The sequence below is a fragment of the Pleurodeles waltl genome, chromosome 6 (assembly GCF_031143425.1).
Source record: "Pleurodeles waltl isolate 20211129_DDA chromosome 6, aPleWal1.hap1.20221129, whole genome shotgun sequence".
Classification (NCBI taxonomy): Eukaryota; Metazoa; Chordata; class Amphibia; order Caudata; family Salamandridae; genus Pleurodeles; species Pleurodeles waltl.
In genome coordinates this window covers 1,323,100,713-1,323,120,517 of record NC_090445.1, presented here as the reverse complement: position 1 = coordinate 1,323,120,517, position 19,805 = coordinate 1,323,100,713, and the positions used below count along the sequence as shown (strand labels likewise).

Below are 19,805 nucleotides of genomic sequence, written 5' to 3'. Positions count from 1 at the left end.
GGACCAGTGCCAGTCATACCCAGGTGACCTTCTCTGGTGCTGGTCCTTATGCACCTGGCACCGCGGGCGCCTACTGGCGATGCAAGCCCCATTCTGATTCCCGATGATCTGGAGCCAGAACAGCGTTGCACAACGCCAGTTCTGGCGCCGACAGTGCCCACAGGTGCCAGATCATTGCATAAGCCTTATTTCACACAGTTGGCTTGGGAGAAGATTGGGAGGGGCACTGGACCCTTTAGAACACCAGATGGAGAGATCTTTGGACTGGTATGAGGAGTCAGGAGAGGCCAGTGGTCTGGACACCTCTCCAGATACTCACTTGCTCACTCCCCCCACTGTGGCTACAGAGAAAGGAGCTTCCTATGCAATGGTGGTGAGTAGGGCAGTGGATGTCCTCGACCTCAAACTGCCCTCAGGTTCTGTCAAGGCGAACATCTTGATGGAAGTGCTTCAGCCTGGGGCTTCTGCATCCAAACCCCTTCTGCCCTTTAATGGGGCACTAACAGAAGTCCTGCTATGAACTTTTTCCAAGCCCAGCACAAGGGCTCCTGTAAATAGGACAATCATCCGCCGCCATCGCCCTGCCCCGGGCGACCCAAGCTTCCTCAGCCAACACCCCACCCCTGAGAGCTTGGGAGTCCAAGCCTCCACTTCCCACCGAGCATACTCTTCCGCTTCCCCGGACAGGGAATCCAAGAGGCTGACCATCTTAGGAAGAAAATGTTTTCATCCACCAGCCTGGCAGTGAGGTCGGTGAACATCTTGTGCTTATTAATCCGTTTCTCACACATAATTTGGGCTACAGTTGCGCAAGTGCTGCCTCAGGTCCCAGAGAAGGCCTTGCCCATACTCTCCTGTTAGAAATGGGTCTCTAGTTGGCAGTGGTTTGCACCCTGTCCAAGTAGAGACCCTCACTCTAGTCAGGGTAAGGAAGCCACACACAGCTAAGATGAGCCCTGCTCACCCCCTTGGTAGCTTGGCACAAGCAATCAGGCTTATCACAATCTCAGCTGCACTGTGTAAAGTATTTATAAACACACATACAGTAACACAGTGAAAACACCACAAAAGTACCCCACACAAGTTAAGAAAATAGCCAATATGTATCTGAATTAAACAAGACTGAAAAGACAAATATCCAACATAAACAAGTAAAGATATCACTTTTTAAAGGTTCAATGGTTGTATCTTTTTAGCACAAAGTACCAAGGATGCATCAAAAACAAAGACAATGCGGGCCGCAGGGGATGTGATGCTACGGTTCTTTACTGGTAGGGGAGATGATGCATCAATTCTTTCCTCACAGGAAAGGCGATGTGTTGATTTCTGGACACGCAACCTCGCTTCTGTGCCTCAGTGGGTGGATTTTGTCATTCAAGTCAGCAGCTTACACTTCAAGGGGCCCAGGGACTGGAGTTGGCACCACTTGGCAAGTCATGATTCTCAGCAGAAGAGCCCAAGCACTGGCTGATGAAGTTTTTGATGTTCCTGAGACTTCTTAACAGGAGGCAAGCTCGGTTGAAAGATGTAGAAGGCAAAGCCCACTCCTTTCACTCATGGAATAGAAGCAGCAAGGCAGCACAACAAAGCACCATGAAGAGTGGCAGTCCCTCCAATGACATCTAGCTCTTTTTCCTGCCATAATGTCCTCTGTCCAGAAGTCTTCTAACTATGTGGGCTCAAAGGTCCGGTACTTACACCCATTTCTGTTTGAAGTAGGCAAACTTCTAAAATATCTTTGTACTGCACAATACCCTCCCTTTCATGCCCTGGCCCCAGACACACTCCAGGGGGTTGGAGACTGCTTTGTGTAAGGACTGGCGCAGCCTTATTCAGGTGCAAGTGTCAGTTCCTCCCACCCCTCTAGCCCAGGAAGACCCAGCAGGATATGCAGGGCACACCTCAGCTCTCTTTGTGTGACTGTCAAGAGTGAATTCACAAACAGCCCAACTGTCATCTTGACCAGGGCGTGTATTCCACAGACAGGAAGAGGCACAGAATGATTAAGCAAGAAAAGAGGCAGTTTCAAACTTACAATTTAAAAATCATCTTCAACAAAATATATATTTTTTTAAATTGTGAGTTCAGAGAACTCAAGCCCCATATCTCTACCCGCTCCCAATGGGAAATTACACTTAAAAGATATTTCAAGGCCATCCTCTTGTTACTCTGTGGGAAAGATAGTCCTTGCAACAGTGAAAAACAAATTTAGCAGTATTTCACTATTAGGATGTATAAAACACATTAGTATATGTCCTACCTTTTAAATACACTTCACAATGTCCATGGAGTGCCTTGGGCCTACCTTATGGATGACTTACATGTAGTAAAAGGGGGTGCACTTGCCAGGTCAAAATGGCAGTCTAAACTGCATACACAGACACTGCAGTGGAAGGTCTGAGACACGTTTACAGGGCTACTCATGAGGGTGGCACGATTGGTGCTGCATGCCCACTAGCAGCTTCTGACCCATACATGGTGCACTATACTAGGGAATTACTAGTAAATCAAATATGCCAATCATGGATAAACCAATGGCCAATACCATTTTGTCATAGAGCATGTGCACTTTAGCACTGGTTGGCAGTGGCAAAGTGCCCAGAGTCCTAAAGCCATCAAAAATGAAATTCAGCACGATCAAAAAGAAGAGGACAGAAGCAAAGAGTTTAGGGATAACCCTCCTAAAAGGGCTATTTCCACCATCTCCCAAGCAGTAAAAGACGGGACAAATGCAGCAAAGTTCACCTTTTGGAGTTGTTTAGATACAACTGACTCGCTAGGCAGAGCAGTTGCATCAACAGTGGCCTTAAGGCACCACACCTGGCTGAGCACATCTGTTTTTTTGGGGTGAGGTCCAGGCAAACCTTATGAACTTGCCCTTCGATGGCACTTGCTTGTTTGGTGAGGAGGCAGACTCGGCGCTGGAGAACTTTAGAGACTCCTGGGCAACAGCCAAGTCCTAAGGCCACTCAGCGAACCCTCGCCCACCATCTGCTTTACGCCCCCTTCTTGGCTATGGAAGCGTGGCACCATTCCAGCCCCATCCTACACAATCATCCCAGTCTATGCGAGGACGTTGGAGCGGTGCCTTCAGACCTAGAGGGTCTGCAGGCCAGAAGTTGTCAGCCAACCTGCCCCCTGCAGCTCCAGCCTCAGAGCCCTCCTAGTTTGGTTCTGCAGGACCATGCTTGCCCAGCTGGACGAAGAATACACCATCATCTCCTCCACTGCCGATCCACAACATCGGACGCATGGGTATCGCAGATCATCTGAAAGGGCTATGACCTGCTTTTCCAATCCTTTCCTCCCCCAATACTGCCAACATCTGAACGGCTGGCAGAGGATCATTTGTCTCTACTCTGAGAGGAAGTTATGGCTCTCTTAGTCAAGGGAGCCATAGAGAAGATCCTGATATCAGAAGTAGGCAGTGGTTGTTATTCCTGCTACTTTCTGATACCCAAAAAGAACAAGGGACTTCATCCTATTCTAGACCTATGGACTGTAAATCTATTCCTCAAGAAGGAGAGATTCAAGATGCACACGTTGGCTCAGATCTTGTCTGCACTAGACCTAGAAGACTGGTTGGCAGCGCTGGACTTACAGGATGCATATTTTCTTATTTCCTACCTACCAGCCCACAGGAGTTACCTGTGGTTCAAGGTAGGCGACGAACACCTTCATTTCACAGTGCTGTAATTTGGCCTTACCAGTGTATCTCAGGTTTTCACCAAGGTGATGGCGGTGGTCGCAGCTCAACTACGCAAGGCAGGAGTTTCAGTCTTCCCTTACCTTGATGACTGACTGTTGAAGGCGAGCTCGCCCCAAGCAGTTGTCTCCCACCTCAAGACTACGACAAACCTTCTGCATTCGCTAGGGTTCACTATAAATGTGTCAAAGTCATACCTGGGTCCCTCTCAGATGCTCTGTTTTATTGGAGCTGTTCTGGACACAGTGCAGTTTCGGGCTTATCCTCCTCAGCAGCGAGTCCCGGATTTTGATGCTATGATACCAAAGTTTTGGCCTCTATCCTTGATTTCCGTGAGAATGACTGTAAGGCTGCTGGGCCTCATGGCCTATTGCATCCTGCTGCTGAATCATGCCAGATGGCATATGCGGGCTCTGCAGTGGGACTTGAAACTCCAGTGAGCGCAGCATCATGGAATTCTCTCTGACATGGTCAAGATATCAGCGGGAGCAGCAAAAGACCTGCAGTGGTGGAGTTTGAACCGTGATTGGGTCAGAGGTAAACTACTCTCCCTTCCCCAACCAGACCTTACAATAGTGACAGATGCGTCACTACTGGGATAGGGCAGCCATCTGGGTGAGGTGGAGATCAGAGGACTTTGGTCTACGGCGGAATCCAGACTCCACATCAACATGTTGGTGCTCTGGGTGATCCGACTAACATTGAAGCCATTTCTTCCCTCCGTAAAGGGGAAGCTGGTGCAGGTGTTCACAGACCCCACCACCGCCATGTGGTACTGCAAAAAGCAGGGCAGGGTGGGGTCGTGGACCCTTTGTCAAGAGTCCCTGCATCTTTTGACATGGCTAGACCAGCAGGGTGGTTCAACTCCTGGCACATTCTCTGAACACCACAGCGGCCAAACTCAGCCGTTGATGGCTAACTGATCACAAGCGGTGTCTCTATTCACAGGTGGTGCAAGGTTTCTTTCAGTGGCGGGGAAAGACTTGGTTAGATCTATTTGCCTCTGAAATCTCAACATAATTGTGCGTTGGAATTTCCAAGGTGACAATAGTTCGGGAACGCTTTACGTCGCGAGTGGAGTTCGGGCCTTCTGTACGCCTTTCAGCCTGTACCACTCCTCCCGAGAGATCTCAAGAAGATCAAGAACAACTAGGCCAAAGTCATTTTTGCAGCTACAGACTGGGCACAGAGAGCCTGGTTTCCCAAACTTCTGAAAATGAGCATCGATCCTCCGATCAGGCTGCCGCTTCACGAGAAACTTCTGTCACAGCAATAGGGGAGGGTTCTCAAGCGAACCTGACAACTCTGACCCTTCATGCGTGGAGACTGAGCAGCGACAGTTGACAGCTTACGATCTTCCTCTCAAAGTTTGTAACGTTATCTTGTCAGCCAGGCGTTTCACTACAAAACAGTATACGCGTACCGTTGGCAAAGATTTGTGAAATATTGTACAGAGAAGTCTATAGATCCTCTTTCTGCTTCTCTCACTGATGTTCTTCTTTTCATTCCATCTTTTGCCCAGCAGAGCTCTGCCCTGAGTACTCTTAAGGGCTATCTTTCTGCTCTATTTGCTTTTCTGCGGCTGCCTGACAACCCGCTTTGCTTAAGCTCCCTATTGTGATTAGGTTTCTAAAAGGGCTTATACATTTGTTTTCCTCTAAGCCCTTTATCATGCTTCAGTGGGATCTTAATTCAGATCTCACCTCATTTGTGCTTCTTTCGAGCAACTGCATTATTGTCCCCTCAGGCTGCGTACCATCAAAACAGCCTTTCTTAGGGGTATAGCATCTGCCCAGAGGGTGAGTGAGATACAGGCCTTGTCATCGAGGCCCCCATAGTTCTCAGTGTTTCCAGACAAGGTAGTGCTTTGCATCCGTGCCTTTTTTCTTCCGAAGGTGGTGACTCCATTTCATTTAGGACAAACTGTCATTCTGCCCACGTTCTTTGCTCACACGAATTCTTCTAAGGAAAAGGCGCAACTTCTTCGACTGGACCCAAAGAGATCATTGTCATTCTACTTTGACAGCATAAAGAGTTCTGGGTGGAGAATCAACTCTTTGTGGGGTATGTTGGAGCAAAGAAGGGTCGGGCAGCACAGAAACAGCAGGGTTAGCTTGAGGAGTCCCAGTCCTGGACATCTGTCAGGCAGCAACGTGGGTGTTCTTGCAAACATTTGCCAAACACTAACTGCTTGGACAGTCAGGTATGCAAGGACGGGCATTTCACCTGTTCAGTCTTGCAGGACTTTCTAGTCGGAAAGCCTTTGTCCGCAGCCCACCGATAGCAGTATATTGCTTGGGTATCTAATCAAAGGCAAGGAATCTGCAGCTAGAAGTCTCTATCAGATAAATAGATTACTTACCTTTCGTATTGCAGTATCTAGTAGAGACTATCTAGTTGCAGATTCCTTACACCTACCAATGCCTTCTTGCTCTGCGGACTTATTTGCTAGGGTGGGTCAGGGTGATCTTTTTTCAGGGCCTTAGTTTTTGACACACACATGCACCAGTTCTTGTTATGGCTCTGCGCTTCTGGCATGGAAAGTCGTGATTAAAGTAACTGATGCTTGCGCATCTGGGTGCTGCCTATATAAGGGACCGTGACGCCACTTTTGGTGCCAACAACGCCACGCAGAGCCGAATGGACCCACCCAACAGTGCATGCAGGGATATTGCTCGAGCAAGCGTTTCCAGATCCAGTCAGATGTCTGGGCGAAATCAAAGGTAAAGAATCTGCAGCTAGATAGAGTATCTACCAGATAATGCATTACGGACAGTAAGTAACTTGTTTGTTGGGACCACAGCACAAGCTACACCTTCCAAACCTATGAAACCCATTTTGTACAGGAGACCAAAATGACACAATACTTTCCAAAAATCATTGATTATTTGAAACAATTGTCACGTCCACAAACATGAGTACATACTCGAGCGAAAGACTGATATAACATTGTTTGTGAACCCCATGAGTCAAAGAATGGCATGTTTTCTGAAGACTAGTGAACTAATTGGGAAGATTGGCCTAGGGGAGAGTTTTATAGCACAGGATGTAAACTTTGAAAAAAATTATATTTTTAATGGAAAGCCACACAGATGCTTTGGTAATGGGGGACATATGGTCAAAAAGGCAGTCACCCACAAGACATGCTGCCAAATGTAACATTATCTTCGAAATTATTTTGGAAATCTCAATTGGAAAGAATTTTCTCTGACGCATACATGACTATGAGTAAGCCATCTATATCAATATATATCTTAGGTCTCCTAAAGAGATAAAACAGAAAACAGAAATAGATGTGGAACATAAATCTGCATGGTCCACTTGTATGCCACCACTCAACCAGGAGGCTTAGCCCTGGAAACCAGTTGTTGAGAAATAAAATGTACAGTTATCTCAGTTAGCCACTGCTGAGCTGATAAAAGATGCTAGAGGTGGGACAAAATAATTCATGCTCAGTGAATCAAGGTGAGTTAACCCTCCCCTCCAATGCCTTCATGTACAAGTTGAATGATAGAGGCAACGGAATTCATCACAAGTGCAAAGGGAAAGGTTCAGAAGTGGCACTGAGAACCAGCTACAGTTGTGCAGCCTGGAAAAAGGAGAATCTGGACCAAGGGTGAGACTGTTTGGCATTAATCAACACTCATAGCTTTAGAAGTAAAAAAAAAATGCAAGGCATCCCTAGATTGCCTTTGAAGAGAGATCAGCATCCTCCTGGAGTGCTGTTGTGTTGCTGCTTCAGTATTGTAACCTACCTGAAGATCAGACTAATTGTAAAAATATGTTATTCTCCCAAATGAATTTGTTAAAGTAATCCCACCCAACCCTTCTTTACTTAATGAAAAAACTGGGAAAGTGGCCCAAAGTTTTACGACTTCAAAACCCTCCAACTCAAAGCCTTTAGGAAAATTACTGTAGTAAATTAAGATTTCTTAGGTGAAACAAAAGTAAAGAAAATGAATACAAACTCCTCTTAATAGTAACTCCTGTCTTCATACTACTAAACGATCTCCTATTCCCACACCCAACACACCATCTTCTTCAGACCAATTAGAAAACATCCTAATTCAGGGGCTCTTGGGAAAACTCTGTTACCTATAACCACACAAGAACTCCATGGTTAAAGAGGAGAGTTATGCTGTATATCGGACACATGTTTCAACGTTTAGTTGATTACTCCGCCTATATTGGATTACCTTTTTCGATATTTTATTAGATAAATGATTAGACAGAAAAGCCAAGAGTCGACAGCTGATGCATTCTGACCACGTCCTTTGCCTATTGTCTTAATTCTACACAGAGATCACTAATCTGTGCATACAAGTATGACTGTTAGAGGATCTTTAGAGTACAACAGAACTTGAGCTGTCATGTTTGAGGTATACCCACCCTTGTCCAGATAGCATTTCTTTACATGCTCCCATCAAATACACCCTAGTGAACAAAATTATCTTTTCCTCTTAGTACCAACCTTTTGGTTAGAACATATAAGGCTTGCACATCTGTTCTTGTGCAAGGACCTTTTTACGCGGGTTTAGTGTGATGAAGCGCTGAGCCCCAGCATCACTATCATCAACCACATATCACCAACCTTTCTATATCCCTTTCCACAGCGGGACAGCACCCAAATAAAATGGGAATACATCATTAGAACCCAGGGGATAGACAGGGTGAACGAGCGTGGATGAAGAGAACTTCCACATGTTTGATTACTATTTAACATACCTATACCACTTAATAAAGGTCTGGATACTTTTGTTTGACAACAATCTTTGGGAGTCCAGGACCTGTAATGTGTGCAAGTATTTAAAGTCCATGGCCTCTTTTGTGTGTGAGGGTTGGGAGTCAAGGGCAAGTGATGTGTGCCAGGATTAAGAGAACATGGCTTGTTGTATATGTCAAGGGTGTGAAGCTTTTAAAAAGTGGCACAGTGAGAGTCCACATCCTGTGGTGTGGGTCAGTTTGTCAGTCCAGGGCCAGTGTTTTATTTCAGGTAGGAGTCCAAAGCCTTTGTTGTATGTTGCAGTGGCAGTACAGGTTCTGTACTGTGTGTTGTGTAACAGTCCAGAGCATGCACTGTTTACTAGGTGGGAGTCAAGTTACTGTATTGTGTATGGTGTAATTTTGGGAATTTCCCATTAAGTGAAATCTCAGAAATTAACCTCTTTGCCATTTTCTGTTTATCCACTCTAGGAGAGTGTCTTTGTTTTTCAGCTCTCTCTCTCTCTCTAATGTATTTCTTCCACCTCCGTGTTCCTTCCGCCAACCCCCATTGTTCATGTGCTTGCATTAACTCCCCCACCCAACCCTCTGCTTTCCCTGTGCTTCCCCAGACCCTCAGCCCACCCACTGTTGTTCGTGTGCTTGCCCCCAGCCAATCCTGCCAACCCTCTGTTGTTTGTGTGCTTGTCCAAGCACCTCCCACCCACCCTCCATTGTCTATGTTAATGCACCCAATCACTCCCACCGTCCATTGTCCGTGTGCTCTCCCATCCCCTTCATTTGCCCTCTCCCATATTTCATGTTTGTCTCTCCTACCCTCTCTCCATGTTGCCATGCTTTCCAGCCCATTACCCATTTGTTAGAAAAAATATTTTGGGGAGTGGGTTGCGGGACAAAGCAACACACAGAGAGGGAGGGCGGTCAGAAAAGGGGAAAAAAAGAGATGTGATTTGGATATCGCTAATAAGTTTTTTAAAAGTGCATTAGCACTGGCTGCATCATATTGCTTTTTTTAAATTCATTTTACCCATGCTGCAAACCTAATATATGGTTGCACAGCATGGCTACGAAACATTGTTAAAGCCAATAGTGCTTATGGGCAGGTCTTACTAGCCTTACAGGTGTTTGTTTAATTAGCCTGCACTACCCTGTATTCCGGGTCTTGAAGTATCTGTCTTGAAATCGCAGCCTGCAAAGTGTTGTTACAAAAAACAGAAACACAGAGTAGCTGAAGGTGCCTTATATGAAAGGGGCTACATACAATCATGGACAAGCCCCCGTTCCACTGGGCCCTACGCCCAGAACTCCTTTCCTCCTTCACACAGGCTGCAACCTTTACCTGAACATGATGGTTTATCCAGTCTTTTCTGTCAGCCTGCCTCTCTGTCTGAATGTTTCAGCATCGCCGCTTCTGGCTGCCATGAGGAGTCTGTGTGTGAAAATAGATCATTTGGGCCCATATGTATTAGCACATTTTCCAACAGACACAGAATGAGAAGAAATCCTTCATAGATCAGCCCTTGGTCTTCACTGCAGCCTGTGCTCAGGACCTCTGAGTCTTTCTAGCGTTTCCCTGGTCAGGCTTATGAAATTTCCTGTTTGCCATAGCAGGAACGTCACTGTCTGAAGGACAATATTGATTAATGGAAAGAAGGCGTGGGCTAGACTATTAGCTTCCTAATGGAGTGAACATATCCACTTAGCTATGATCTACAAATGTGGACACGTCAAGGCATGAACGTTTTGCCTTTATCCTCAACTTTTTGCTCAATTTGTTTTTTCTGGCCTTAGCACTCTATGCACTTTCCCACTGCTAACAAGTACTAAAGTGAATGTGCTCTCTTCTTAAAACATGGTAAGATTGGTGTGTACCCAATTACTATATTTATTTTACTTGCAAGTCCCAGAGCCTATAAATGAAATGCTACTAGTGGGCCTGCAGCATAGGTTGTGCCACCGACTTAACTAGCACTTTAAACATGTTTCAGGCTTGTGCTTGGCTTTCCACTTCAGCCTGCGTGTGCATTTTTAAAACTGCTATTTCGACAAAGCAAAATACATTTTTTGCCTGGCTCAAAACTTCTTTTTCACTCCCAGGGTAGGCCCTGGAATGCCAAAAGGGCAGTGCGCCATGTATTCAAAAAGTAGGATATGTAATTTTCAAGATTTCCATGTCCTGGTAGTGAAAAACACTTAGATTCGTTGTTCACTACTGCACAGCCTACATCTCCCGTAGGATAACATTGGAGTTACTATATTACATTTATTAAGCTGTAATTTCCAGTTGGGAGCAGGTAACAAGTTCATGTTTGGTGCCTTTGGAATTGTACTGAAAAATCCTAAGTTATGGTAAAGTCAAACTTTAAATTACAATTTTGAAAATTCCACTTTTAGAAAATTTGCATTTTCTTGTCTCAGCTATTTAGTGCCTGGAGCCTGTCTCTGGGTCACATGACTGGGTGTAGTTGGCAGTTGGGCTTAGTGTATGCCTCCTAGACAGTCCTTAGGTGTGCCTCGATGGGCCATCACTAACGGGATGAGAGGGAGGAGCTGGGCACAGCCCTACCTACAGTTGAATAGGATGTGCCTACCTCCACACAAAGTGCTGCATACCCCCTGAAGTTAGTCTGGAGCCAGGACAAGGAAGGCAGGATGGCTGGCTACTTCAAAGGGAAACCTCTAGCAGCTACTCCCCTACGTCAAAGGCATAACTGGGTTATAAATACTGGACCTTAAAGAGTAACTTGTCAGTGCTCTTCTGGACTTGTGGATGCTCTGCCAAGAAGAAGGACTGCCAGTCTGCTGCCCTGCTAGACTACTGCTTTTCTGTGCTGCTGCCTTGCTGGGCTGATCTTCTGCCTGCTGCTCTCCTGCATGGGTGGGAAGGATTGGACCTGCATGTCTTGAACCTGTGGCTTAGGCTCTCATTATTCTAATGAGACTACTGGACTTTGAGCGGCAGAATTGCCAGCGGTGTGGGAGACTAAGTCTAACCCACTGAGGGTGACACCTGTTGCTCTAATCCGGGTTTTTCTCCGGCTAACTAGCAGTGCCTCATCTCTACCCAAGGGCAGGGATGAATAGGCAGCCAAGCTTATGACATTATTGGTTTCTCAGGAAGCCGTGGTCACTCAGGTCTCATCCGTTTCTCTCAATTACATTGGTCTCATATATACAATGACAAACAGAGGCAGTAAATGTTTCAATAATGATTTTAAGAAAACAACTGCATTTTAGATAAAAAAGCGTGATCTGCAATAACCAGAATGACACAGCATGACAGTATTCAAATTGTGACAAGGAAAGTGAAGCATAAGAATAATGCCACCATATTGTCACTACAATTAATAGACTAATTCCTGCCTAGATCGCAATAGAGCACAGCGTGTTAAACTCCAATTCTGCCCTTCAGGTTCCTCTGGGAAGACATCATCCTCCATACCTGAGCAAAGGGCTGAAGTCTGCATTAGCATCTGTAATGAAGCTTTCAGCAATCAGCATACAATCGTGGTTCTCTGGCTGGAATCTCCCTCTAACGTGTAAGAGACAGGGAAGTGTGTTTAAACTAGAACAGCTGATGTTCTGAGGAAATGTCCCTACGTAAGAATGTGCGTTTTCTACGAATGCCGGAGACTAAACTTATACCACGTTCACCGGCAATGTACCTTGCTGTAGCCTTGGAAGAAGCACAGAGTGAGCAAGAATGTCTTGCTTGAGAACAGAGTGCTGGCCTAGGCAAAACAGTTAGATAGATAGAAAATAAAACAAGACCGTAAAAGTGCCTATTGTAACAATAATAAAATGAAGCTGAATGAAATAAATCTAGGTTAGAGTGCACAGCGGATGGCCTAGTATGCTAAAATAACGTGCATGGAGCTATAGCTAAAATGGCTACACAACAAACCCAGAGCACCAGAGGGACTCCAGCAGCTAGTTGGCCTGCCTCCTGACTTGAGTCTCAGAGACGGAAGGCTGCAACAACCTTGCTCTTGTATCTAGACCCTGCCATCTGTGAGTCTATCTTGCTATGTGGTGCAACCCCACTCCAGGACTCTTGGAAGTGGGATTAAGGTGCTCTGCAAGCCTCTGTGGATCCAGCATAACCATTGCATTTCTTCTGCTGCGGAGCGCAACCCTGAACAGAATGGATGCATCGCATCTGCTGCGTAGATCGGAACAGCCGCAAAGCATGCATCGCATTGCACCCTGTCATTGTATTGGAACTGCCAATGCATCCACAGTGCAGGCCCTCATATCTCTCGCCAACAGCAGCCTTGTTGATGATGTCAGAATTTGCATCACAGCCTCGCAGCTCCTCAGAAGCAACGTAACAACCTAACTGCGTGACACATCCTTGGCTCTGGACTTCAAAACACAAGCTCTAGTCGAGAAAACCTTTTCACGATGACACATTAGGACCTCTCACCACCACATCTCTGAACTGACACATTGTTTCTGCTGAGCAACACATCTTTGACACAGGTCCTTGCAATGCTCCACAAACCAGAATTTAAGGTACTCATTTCAGCAGGCACAACAGGGTCCCTGTAGCCAGCCTGTGCGCTATCGCGGTCAGCCTGAGCGTTGAATTTTGTCCTGGTCCAGTGCAACCAGATATCCACAGTTGACTCTTTACACCTCTTGTTCTAATTTCACTAAAATCTTTAAAATTGAATACTTTCAGTTCAACTGATTGGATTTTTGTCATTTGGTCTTCAGTTTGGTATTAGAAATTACTCTAGTGTTCAAAATTTGTTGTGGGCTCATTTTGTGGTGTGCTGTCACTGTGTTACTGTTCGAAGCGTTGCACAAATACTTTACAAATTGTCACTGTATGCTGATTGCTGAACGCTTCGCTACAGCTGCTTATGCAGACTTCAGGCCTTTGTTCAGGTATGGGGGAACCTGAAGGGCAGAAACAGAGATTAACACGCTTTGCTCTAATCTTGTCTAGGTAGGGATTCGTCTATTGACTCTATGCTTCACTCTCCTTGTCATGATTCTTATCTTGTCATGCTGTATCATCCTGGTTACTGCAGCACATGCTTTGCTATCTAAGATGCAGTTGCTTCATTAAAACCTTATTGAAACATATACTGCCTCTGTATGTCATTGTGTTTGTGAGACTTATGTAATTGAGAGAAACGGATGACACCTGAGTGACCACGATTTCCCTGAGAAATCAACTATGTCATGCGCTCCGCTGCCCACTCATCCCTGCCCTTGGGTAGAGATGAGGCACTGCTAGTTAGGTGGAGCAGGACCCGGATTAGGGTGACAGGCGTCACATGTAGTGGGTAAGACTCAGTCTCCCACACCGCAGGTGAATCTGTCGCTCAAAATCCAGTAGGCTCATTAGAATAATGAGAGCCTATGCAACATGGCGCTGCCAACGTTTGGTCAGGCTCTAATTTTCGGGTCCTCCTGAGTATCTCTGTCTCACTATATACAAAGGCACCTCAGTAGTATATACGGAGACGTTCTTGGTATTGAAGGTTTCCTCCTCAGCTAAGTAGGGAACACCTATCTGACACTAGAGGTTGTTCAAGCTTGAACTCAAAAAGGATGATCCCCATTTTGGTGCGCTTATCCCTGAATAAATTGACCATTCAACCTGGCAAACCAGCAACAGGTAGCATTTGCAGTCAATATGAGACAACCCCTTACTGCACATTTATTGGCACATGGCCTAACGGCCCAGGGGGATCCATTCACATTTGTGGCTGATGCACTTGCAGCTTATAGAACAGAACTTTTCTATTCTTGGGTCACATTTCCAGCAGTTGATGGGAACACAAAGACATTTCATCACTATACACTTGCAAACGTACCTGGACAATACAGAGCATATGCATATTTAGAAATACCCCTACCTTATCAAGAACATAATAATTGGCTTGATGGCGCCCTACCCCACACAATTTTACCTGTTAGGTTAGGTCCTCTAAGTAATGATGGTCCTACTTGGCCTTTATTGGCCACTTATACACCTCACCCTGCTGCAACGCACCTAGCGGTAGCTGAAGTCCCTCGTTTATATACTGAGCTGAGGGCAATATATAGACAATTAGTACAGTTTGTAATGCAAACACTAAATTCAAACCCAGCACCTGCTGCTCCAGTGCAACCACAGGCAGTGACGGCAGGCATTAATCCTAAAACTGTATATTCGATCATGGTAAGGTCCCCGCCGAAAGAGAAGAAATACCATTTTGGCTAGCTCAAAAAATAAATGAGCTGGAAGCAGTATTTCTCCATACGGGACCGCAGGATAAACACAGAATATTAACAATGTGCTTGCCATTTGGGATGTTTCCCACAATAGATAACTGTAATACATGGGGCACAGTATTTGCCACACTCTGGTCTACAGTACACCAACACTTGCCAATTTACCGGAAGTGTTGAAACAAATTCAAGATGAATACGGGGCTGCCCCGGCCCTGGATTTAGGAATGCAATAAATGGGCAATTTTGCCACAGTTGCCTCAATTATTTTAAGTAACCTTAAAGGGGAAGCGGTTACATTAGCGGTGCGCATGCGGCTCCGGGATGTTCCGCAACAGGATCAAGAACGCGAGCTGCCAAAGATTATCACGGAGACCTACTCTAGTATTAGTCGAGATAATCTGAGGGCCAGACCAACAAAACCTCAATCTTAGGGTAAAACTAATAAAGATTTCACAAAGCAAGCTCCTGAGGATAATAAGAAAAGCTAGGATAAAAAAAGAACTCCTAAAAAAGAAAGGGGAGAATCTCCGCCAATGGAGACCCCGCAGAATAGATATAATCTCAGAAACAGGGATAATACAAAAACGCCTGACAGGTATCAATATACTGATACACGCCAATCTCGTTCCTTTCAGGACTCATCAGAAAAACGCAGTGAGAGAGGTGGGCAGTCAGAGCGAAGAACAGAGTATGTGAAACCAAGACAGGAATCACAACGCTCAACAGAGGTCTCTGTTAAAAAGGAAGCGAAACCTCCCCAGCAAAAACCCCAATGTAAAAAGAAAAAAGTGGCAGCAGTTGCAGTTCGACATGCCACTCAAGAAGAGGGTTCTCTTGAAGAACAAGGAGTGGGCACTAGTGCTACTAGACAGCGCGGCAGAGGTCACAATAGTTCTCCGGAATCATCTAGAGCATCTGGAGGTGAAAGCAACTGATGACTTCCTACAAGTAGAAACTGCGGACATGCGTGTCTCCACACCTGAAAAGGGTGTACAAAATAACGATTCAGTTAGAAGGGCACATTGAATGCACAATAGACGCAATCTTCGGGGATTGCGTGGAAAACATATATGATATTTTGTTGGCCGAACAAAATTGGCCACTTGAATTTGTCCGTACCTGTCCAAATGGGGAAGAGGTTATTAAACCTTCTTTCTCACCCCTTAATCCTGAGTAACTCGCAGAATCCTACGCCATCGATTGGGCATTGGTGCAGGCACCCGCATTATATGGCAAGCATGTAGGATAAGACAAAGATTCCCATTATCATGTAATTCCATTAAAAAAATCAACCCCATCCTCAACCCCAATATGCAATAAAACATGATGCTAAAGCACCAAGGCGTAATTGAACCCTGCGTCTCACCTATGAATAATTCTTTATTCCCAGTAGCTAAACCAGACCATTCCTACAGAATAGTCTTAGACTACAGAAACAGTCATACACGGACATATGCTATACAAAATTCACATAGCACAGCACTTATGAACAACATAGTGCCCAAAAAATACAAAACAACACTAGACATTTCCAATGGTTTCTTCTTCCAAAATATAGTGCCTGAGAGTACAGACTTAACAAGTTTCAGAGCACTAGGTTCCAAGAACAAATTCCGTTGTTTGCCCCAGGGGTACAAGAACAGTCCAGGACCGTTTGCGGCTCGTGTGACCTCAATCTTGCACGACATTGACCCTGAAGCATATAGCATTGACCTATGTAGATGATATCTACCTCACGGATGATGAATTACTACAACATTTAAGACTGGTAGCCCGCATTGTTGTGGGATTTGGCAAGTTCGGCTACAAACTCAATTTAAAAAAAACAAAAATAGCCTTCCTTAGCGTCCTGTTTTTGGGATATGAGCTATCAAGTGAAGGAAAGAGCCTAGCGCTACAATTCTTGGGGAAAATGTGCACAGTTACAACCTCCAAATACCATTAAAAAACTCCAATCTCTATTGGGTTTCCTAAATTTTGGCAGAACTTACATTCCTGATTATGCATCATGCATAAAACCTTTATATGGTTTAATACGTCCTGACTTTTCAAGTAAATATTGGACAGTCGAACACACACGCATCCTCAGAGATTTGCAAACAGACATGCTTGCAGCACAGCATTTACACATAAGGGACAACAAAAGACATCTGGTCATCAGAGCAATTGCTGGTGCCATCGGTTTCACCTATGTAACTTTCAATGAGGGTGGGACTGTCCCGATTGCATACAAATCACATTTGTACTCAGCAGCAGAACAACGCTTTGCTCCCACTGAGAAAGTCCTCACTTCTGTACAGATGGATGTCATTAAAGAAACACCTCTGGCCTAAGGCAAACACATTATTGTCGTGTCTCCAATTCCAGCCCTTGAGGCTGTTACCAAAGCCAGCGTTCCTAACGCTAAACCATTACTTCCACGTTGGATTCAATGGGCAACGTCCTTGAAAGCCACTGATGTAGACTACATTTTTGACCCAAAATTACAAACTCAAGAATTTTTGCAATATGAACTAGAATACCCAGTTCCTGTAAATACACTGCCTACTGATCAGTATCAAAGAGTCAAGTACACCAATGGCTCAGCACAACCTGCAATTGGCACAAAGCATCAATACTCCGCTGCTTGCGCAGTTGTAAGCGGCTATATGGAGGATAATGCATTTTGTCCCCAACATATGTTCACGCAAACCCTAGGAGATTGCACAGCACAGCTAGCAGAGCTAAAGGCTCTGGTGATGGCATTGGAACACACAGATCCTGCACAACTAACAATGATTGTCTATGATTCGTATTACTGTGTCCAGTCCTTCAATGAATACCTGCATTACTGGCGTCAGAATGGGTTCAGAGATTCGAAAGGCAACACCATCAAACACAGACTTCTGTGGGGGAAAGTAGCGGATCTGAAGGAAACGCTACCAAATGTCCAAGTTGTACATACACTTGGACACCAACGAATTGAAATACACATTTCTGGAAACACATTGGCTGATAAAGCCGTAAAGTCAGCAGTAGCTACAGCCATTGTTGCTGCAGTAACCCGCTTAGGTGCAGAACCGGACGAGGACTTATGGGGTGCCGTGAAAGCTACGGCAAAAGTTACACCCTACCCAAAAGCATTTCCTGTGAAATATTCCTCCCAAATGGGAGGCTGTCTAAACGCTGAGGTTAAGATACCAGGCGTGGGGGTTCGAGGAATTCCCAACAAAGACATAAGATCAGAGTTGATTAAAGCAGCGCATGAGGGGGCAGCATCTGCCCATGCTGGTGTGGTGGCTACAATATCATTGTTGCAAGCCCGTTTTTGGTGGCCGGTCCTATACAAAGAGGCCAAGCAGTATGTCCTTTTATTGTGACATCTGCCAACAAATTAAAGTTTCCACTGCTAAACGTCCACTGCAGACACCCCTCCTTATTTCAAACAAACCATTACAAAGTGTGTACTTGGACCATTGTGGTCCCCTAACAACGGACAGTGCATACAAATACATCTTAGTCGCTGTTCACTCCTGCTCCAGATTTCTATGGGTGTGGCCACAACGCTCGGTTGATGCTCGGACTGTTATTAAAGATTTGTGAGTCTTTATCGGTACATATGCAGTTGCGGCTTTCCACTCGAACCAGGGCCCTGCTTTCACCTCAAGGGCATTCAGAGACGTTATGGCTTAGTTGGGGGTCCAACTCCAGTACTAGTCTCCATTTAATCCCAAGTAGTGTTGTGGAGCGACTAAACCGTGATTTAAAGCAGTCCTTAACAGCCAGAGTCTTGGGTATGGGTTCTGGTTGGCTTAATCACCTGTATGGAGTCCAGACAGCACTTAACAATCTGCCTCGAAGGACCTTGGGTGGTCGTACTTCATATGAGTGCCTGTTCGGAACTCAAATGTATGTTCCAGATCTTGGTGATCCTGGCGTGGAGGCGGCAGAAACACCCTTTGACATAAATTAACGGGTCTCTGTTTTACAGGAATTACAACAGTTCCTTGATGAAAACGCTTCTGCCAGTGCTGCCTCCACAGGAATTAAGGATGTACCTGTAATGCCTACAGGCTGGATTCCTAAAGTTGGGGATCTAGTACGTAAAAAGGTTGCTGTGAAAAAGGAGTTTGGTCCTTTCTATCGTGCACTGGTCCCAGTTTTGGGAAAACATGGTACCAGAACTGTCATTCTACCACCGTTGGCTGGTGCTAAAGAAAACCCTTTTGTATCTATCGACAATGTCAAGTTACACCATGTGGCCGATCCTGCACAGCTGACCAAAAGGAACAGCCAGTAGTTTCCTGAATCCCTCTCACTACTGGTCAAGAAGATCCTCTACAAGTTGTAAGCAGCAACACTGACACTTCTCTGAGGTTGTGGAGGGTGGAAAATGATCTTGCATTGGTCCAACTGACATCAAACAATAAAGAAATAACTGATCGATTTGACACAACTTCAACACAGACGGATGGCGTCATTTATTCTGAAAAAACCCACTCCACCTACAAGCACGGCTCCAGCTTTTGCACAAACTGCTTCTGGATACTTTGCCGACATCAACGACAACGTCTTGGACTCATTTGCTTCTTTTCAACACCTAAACTGTCAAAAGCACATAAGGTGATAAACGGGCTTAAAGCAACTTACTTTATTCTTCTATGGAACTATCTGTGGCTTTCCTTGACAGTACTGGCTTTCCTGCTTTGGATTTGGTTTGTTATAACATTCTTTTTACTAATACATGGCCATTTTCTTCCTGAAAAATCGACAGTTGAACTGGTGAATGAGGTCATAAAACCACATTTTTCTTCTCACAAGGTCCATAGAGGCTTGTCTTTTGTGAACATTTCCGCTATACCAATTACTGATGGGATTGTTTGGGATAAAGTAACATTTGATATATATGGCCCGAAAGAGATCATTCAAATACCATATGTGTATAATAATACCCGCCATTGTTTCTGATGATTGGGATGTGAAAACAGTTGATTCTATGATGACTAAATTGCAGTACTACTGTATTTGAAAACAAAGATGTTTATCAATTTAAAGAAAATTATGATGAAATGTTTTGCTATAATTATTATGGGCACCATTTCATCCACACAGCAAGTACCCCAAAGACTATCTTTAATTACACACCATGGGAACATTGTCCGACTCC

At 45.0% G+C, this 19,805-nt stretch overlaps 1 protein-coding gene across 3 annotated transcripts in view; it reads right to left on the bottom strand.

The window, feature by feature from the left end:
* SHLD2 (shieldin complex subunit 2) overlaps positions 1-19,805 on the bottom strand; it is a 567,669-nt gene that overhangs the window by 434,082 nt on the left and 113,782 nt on the right. The window contains exon 1 of one of the 3 annotated variants that reach the window (XM_069240625.1): positions 9,768-9,873. The exons of the other annotated variants lie outside the window; for them this stretch is intronic. Coding sequence (XP_069096726.1) covers positions 9,768-9,775 — 8 coding nt within the window. The 5' untranslated portion in view covers positions 9,776-9,873. Of the gene's footprint in view, positions 1-9,767; positions 9,874-19,805 lie in introns of those variants that run through there. 3 annotated transcript variants of the gene reach the window in all.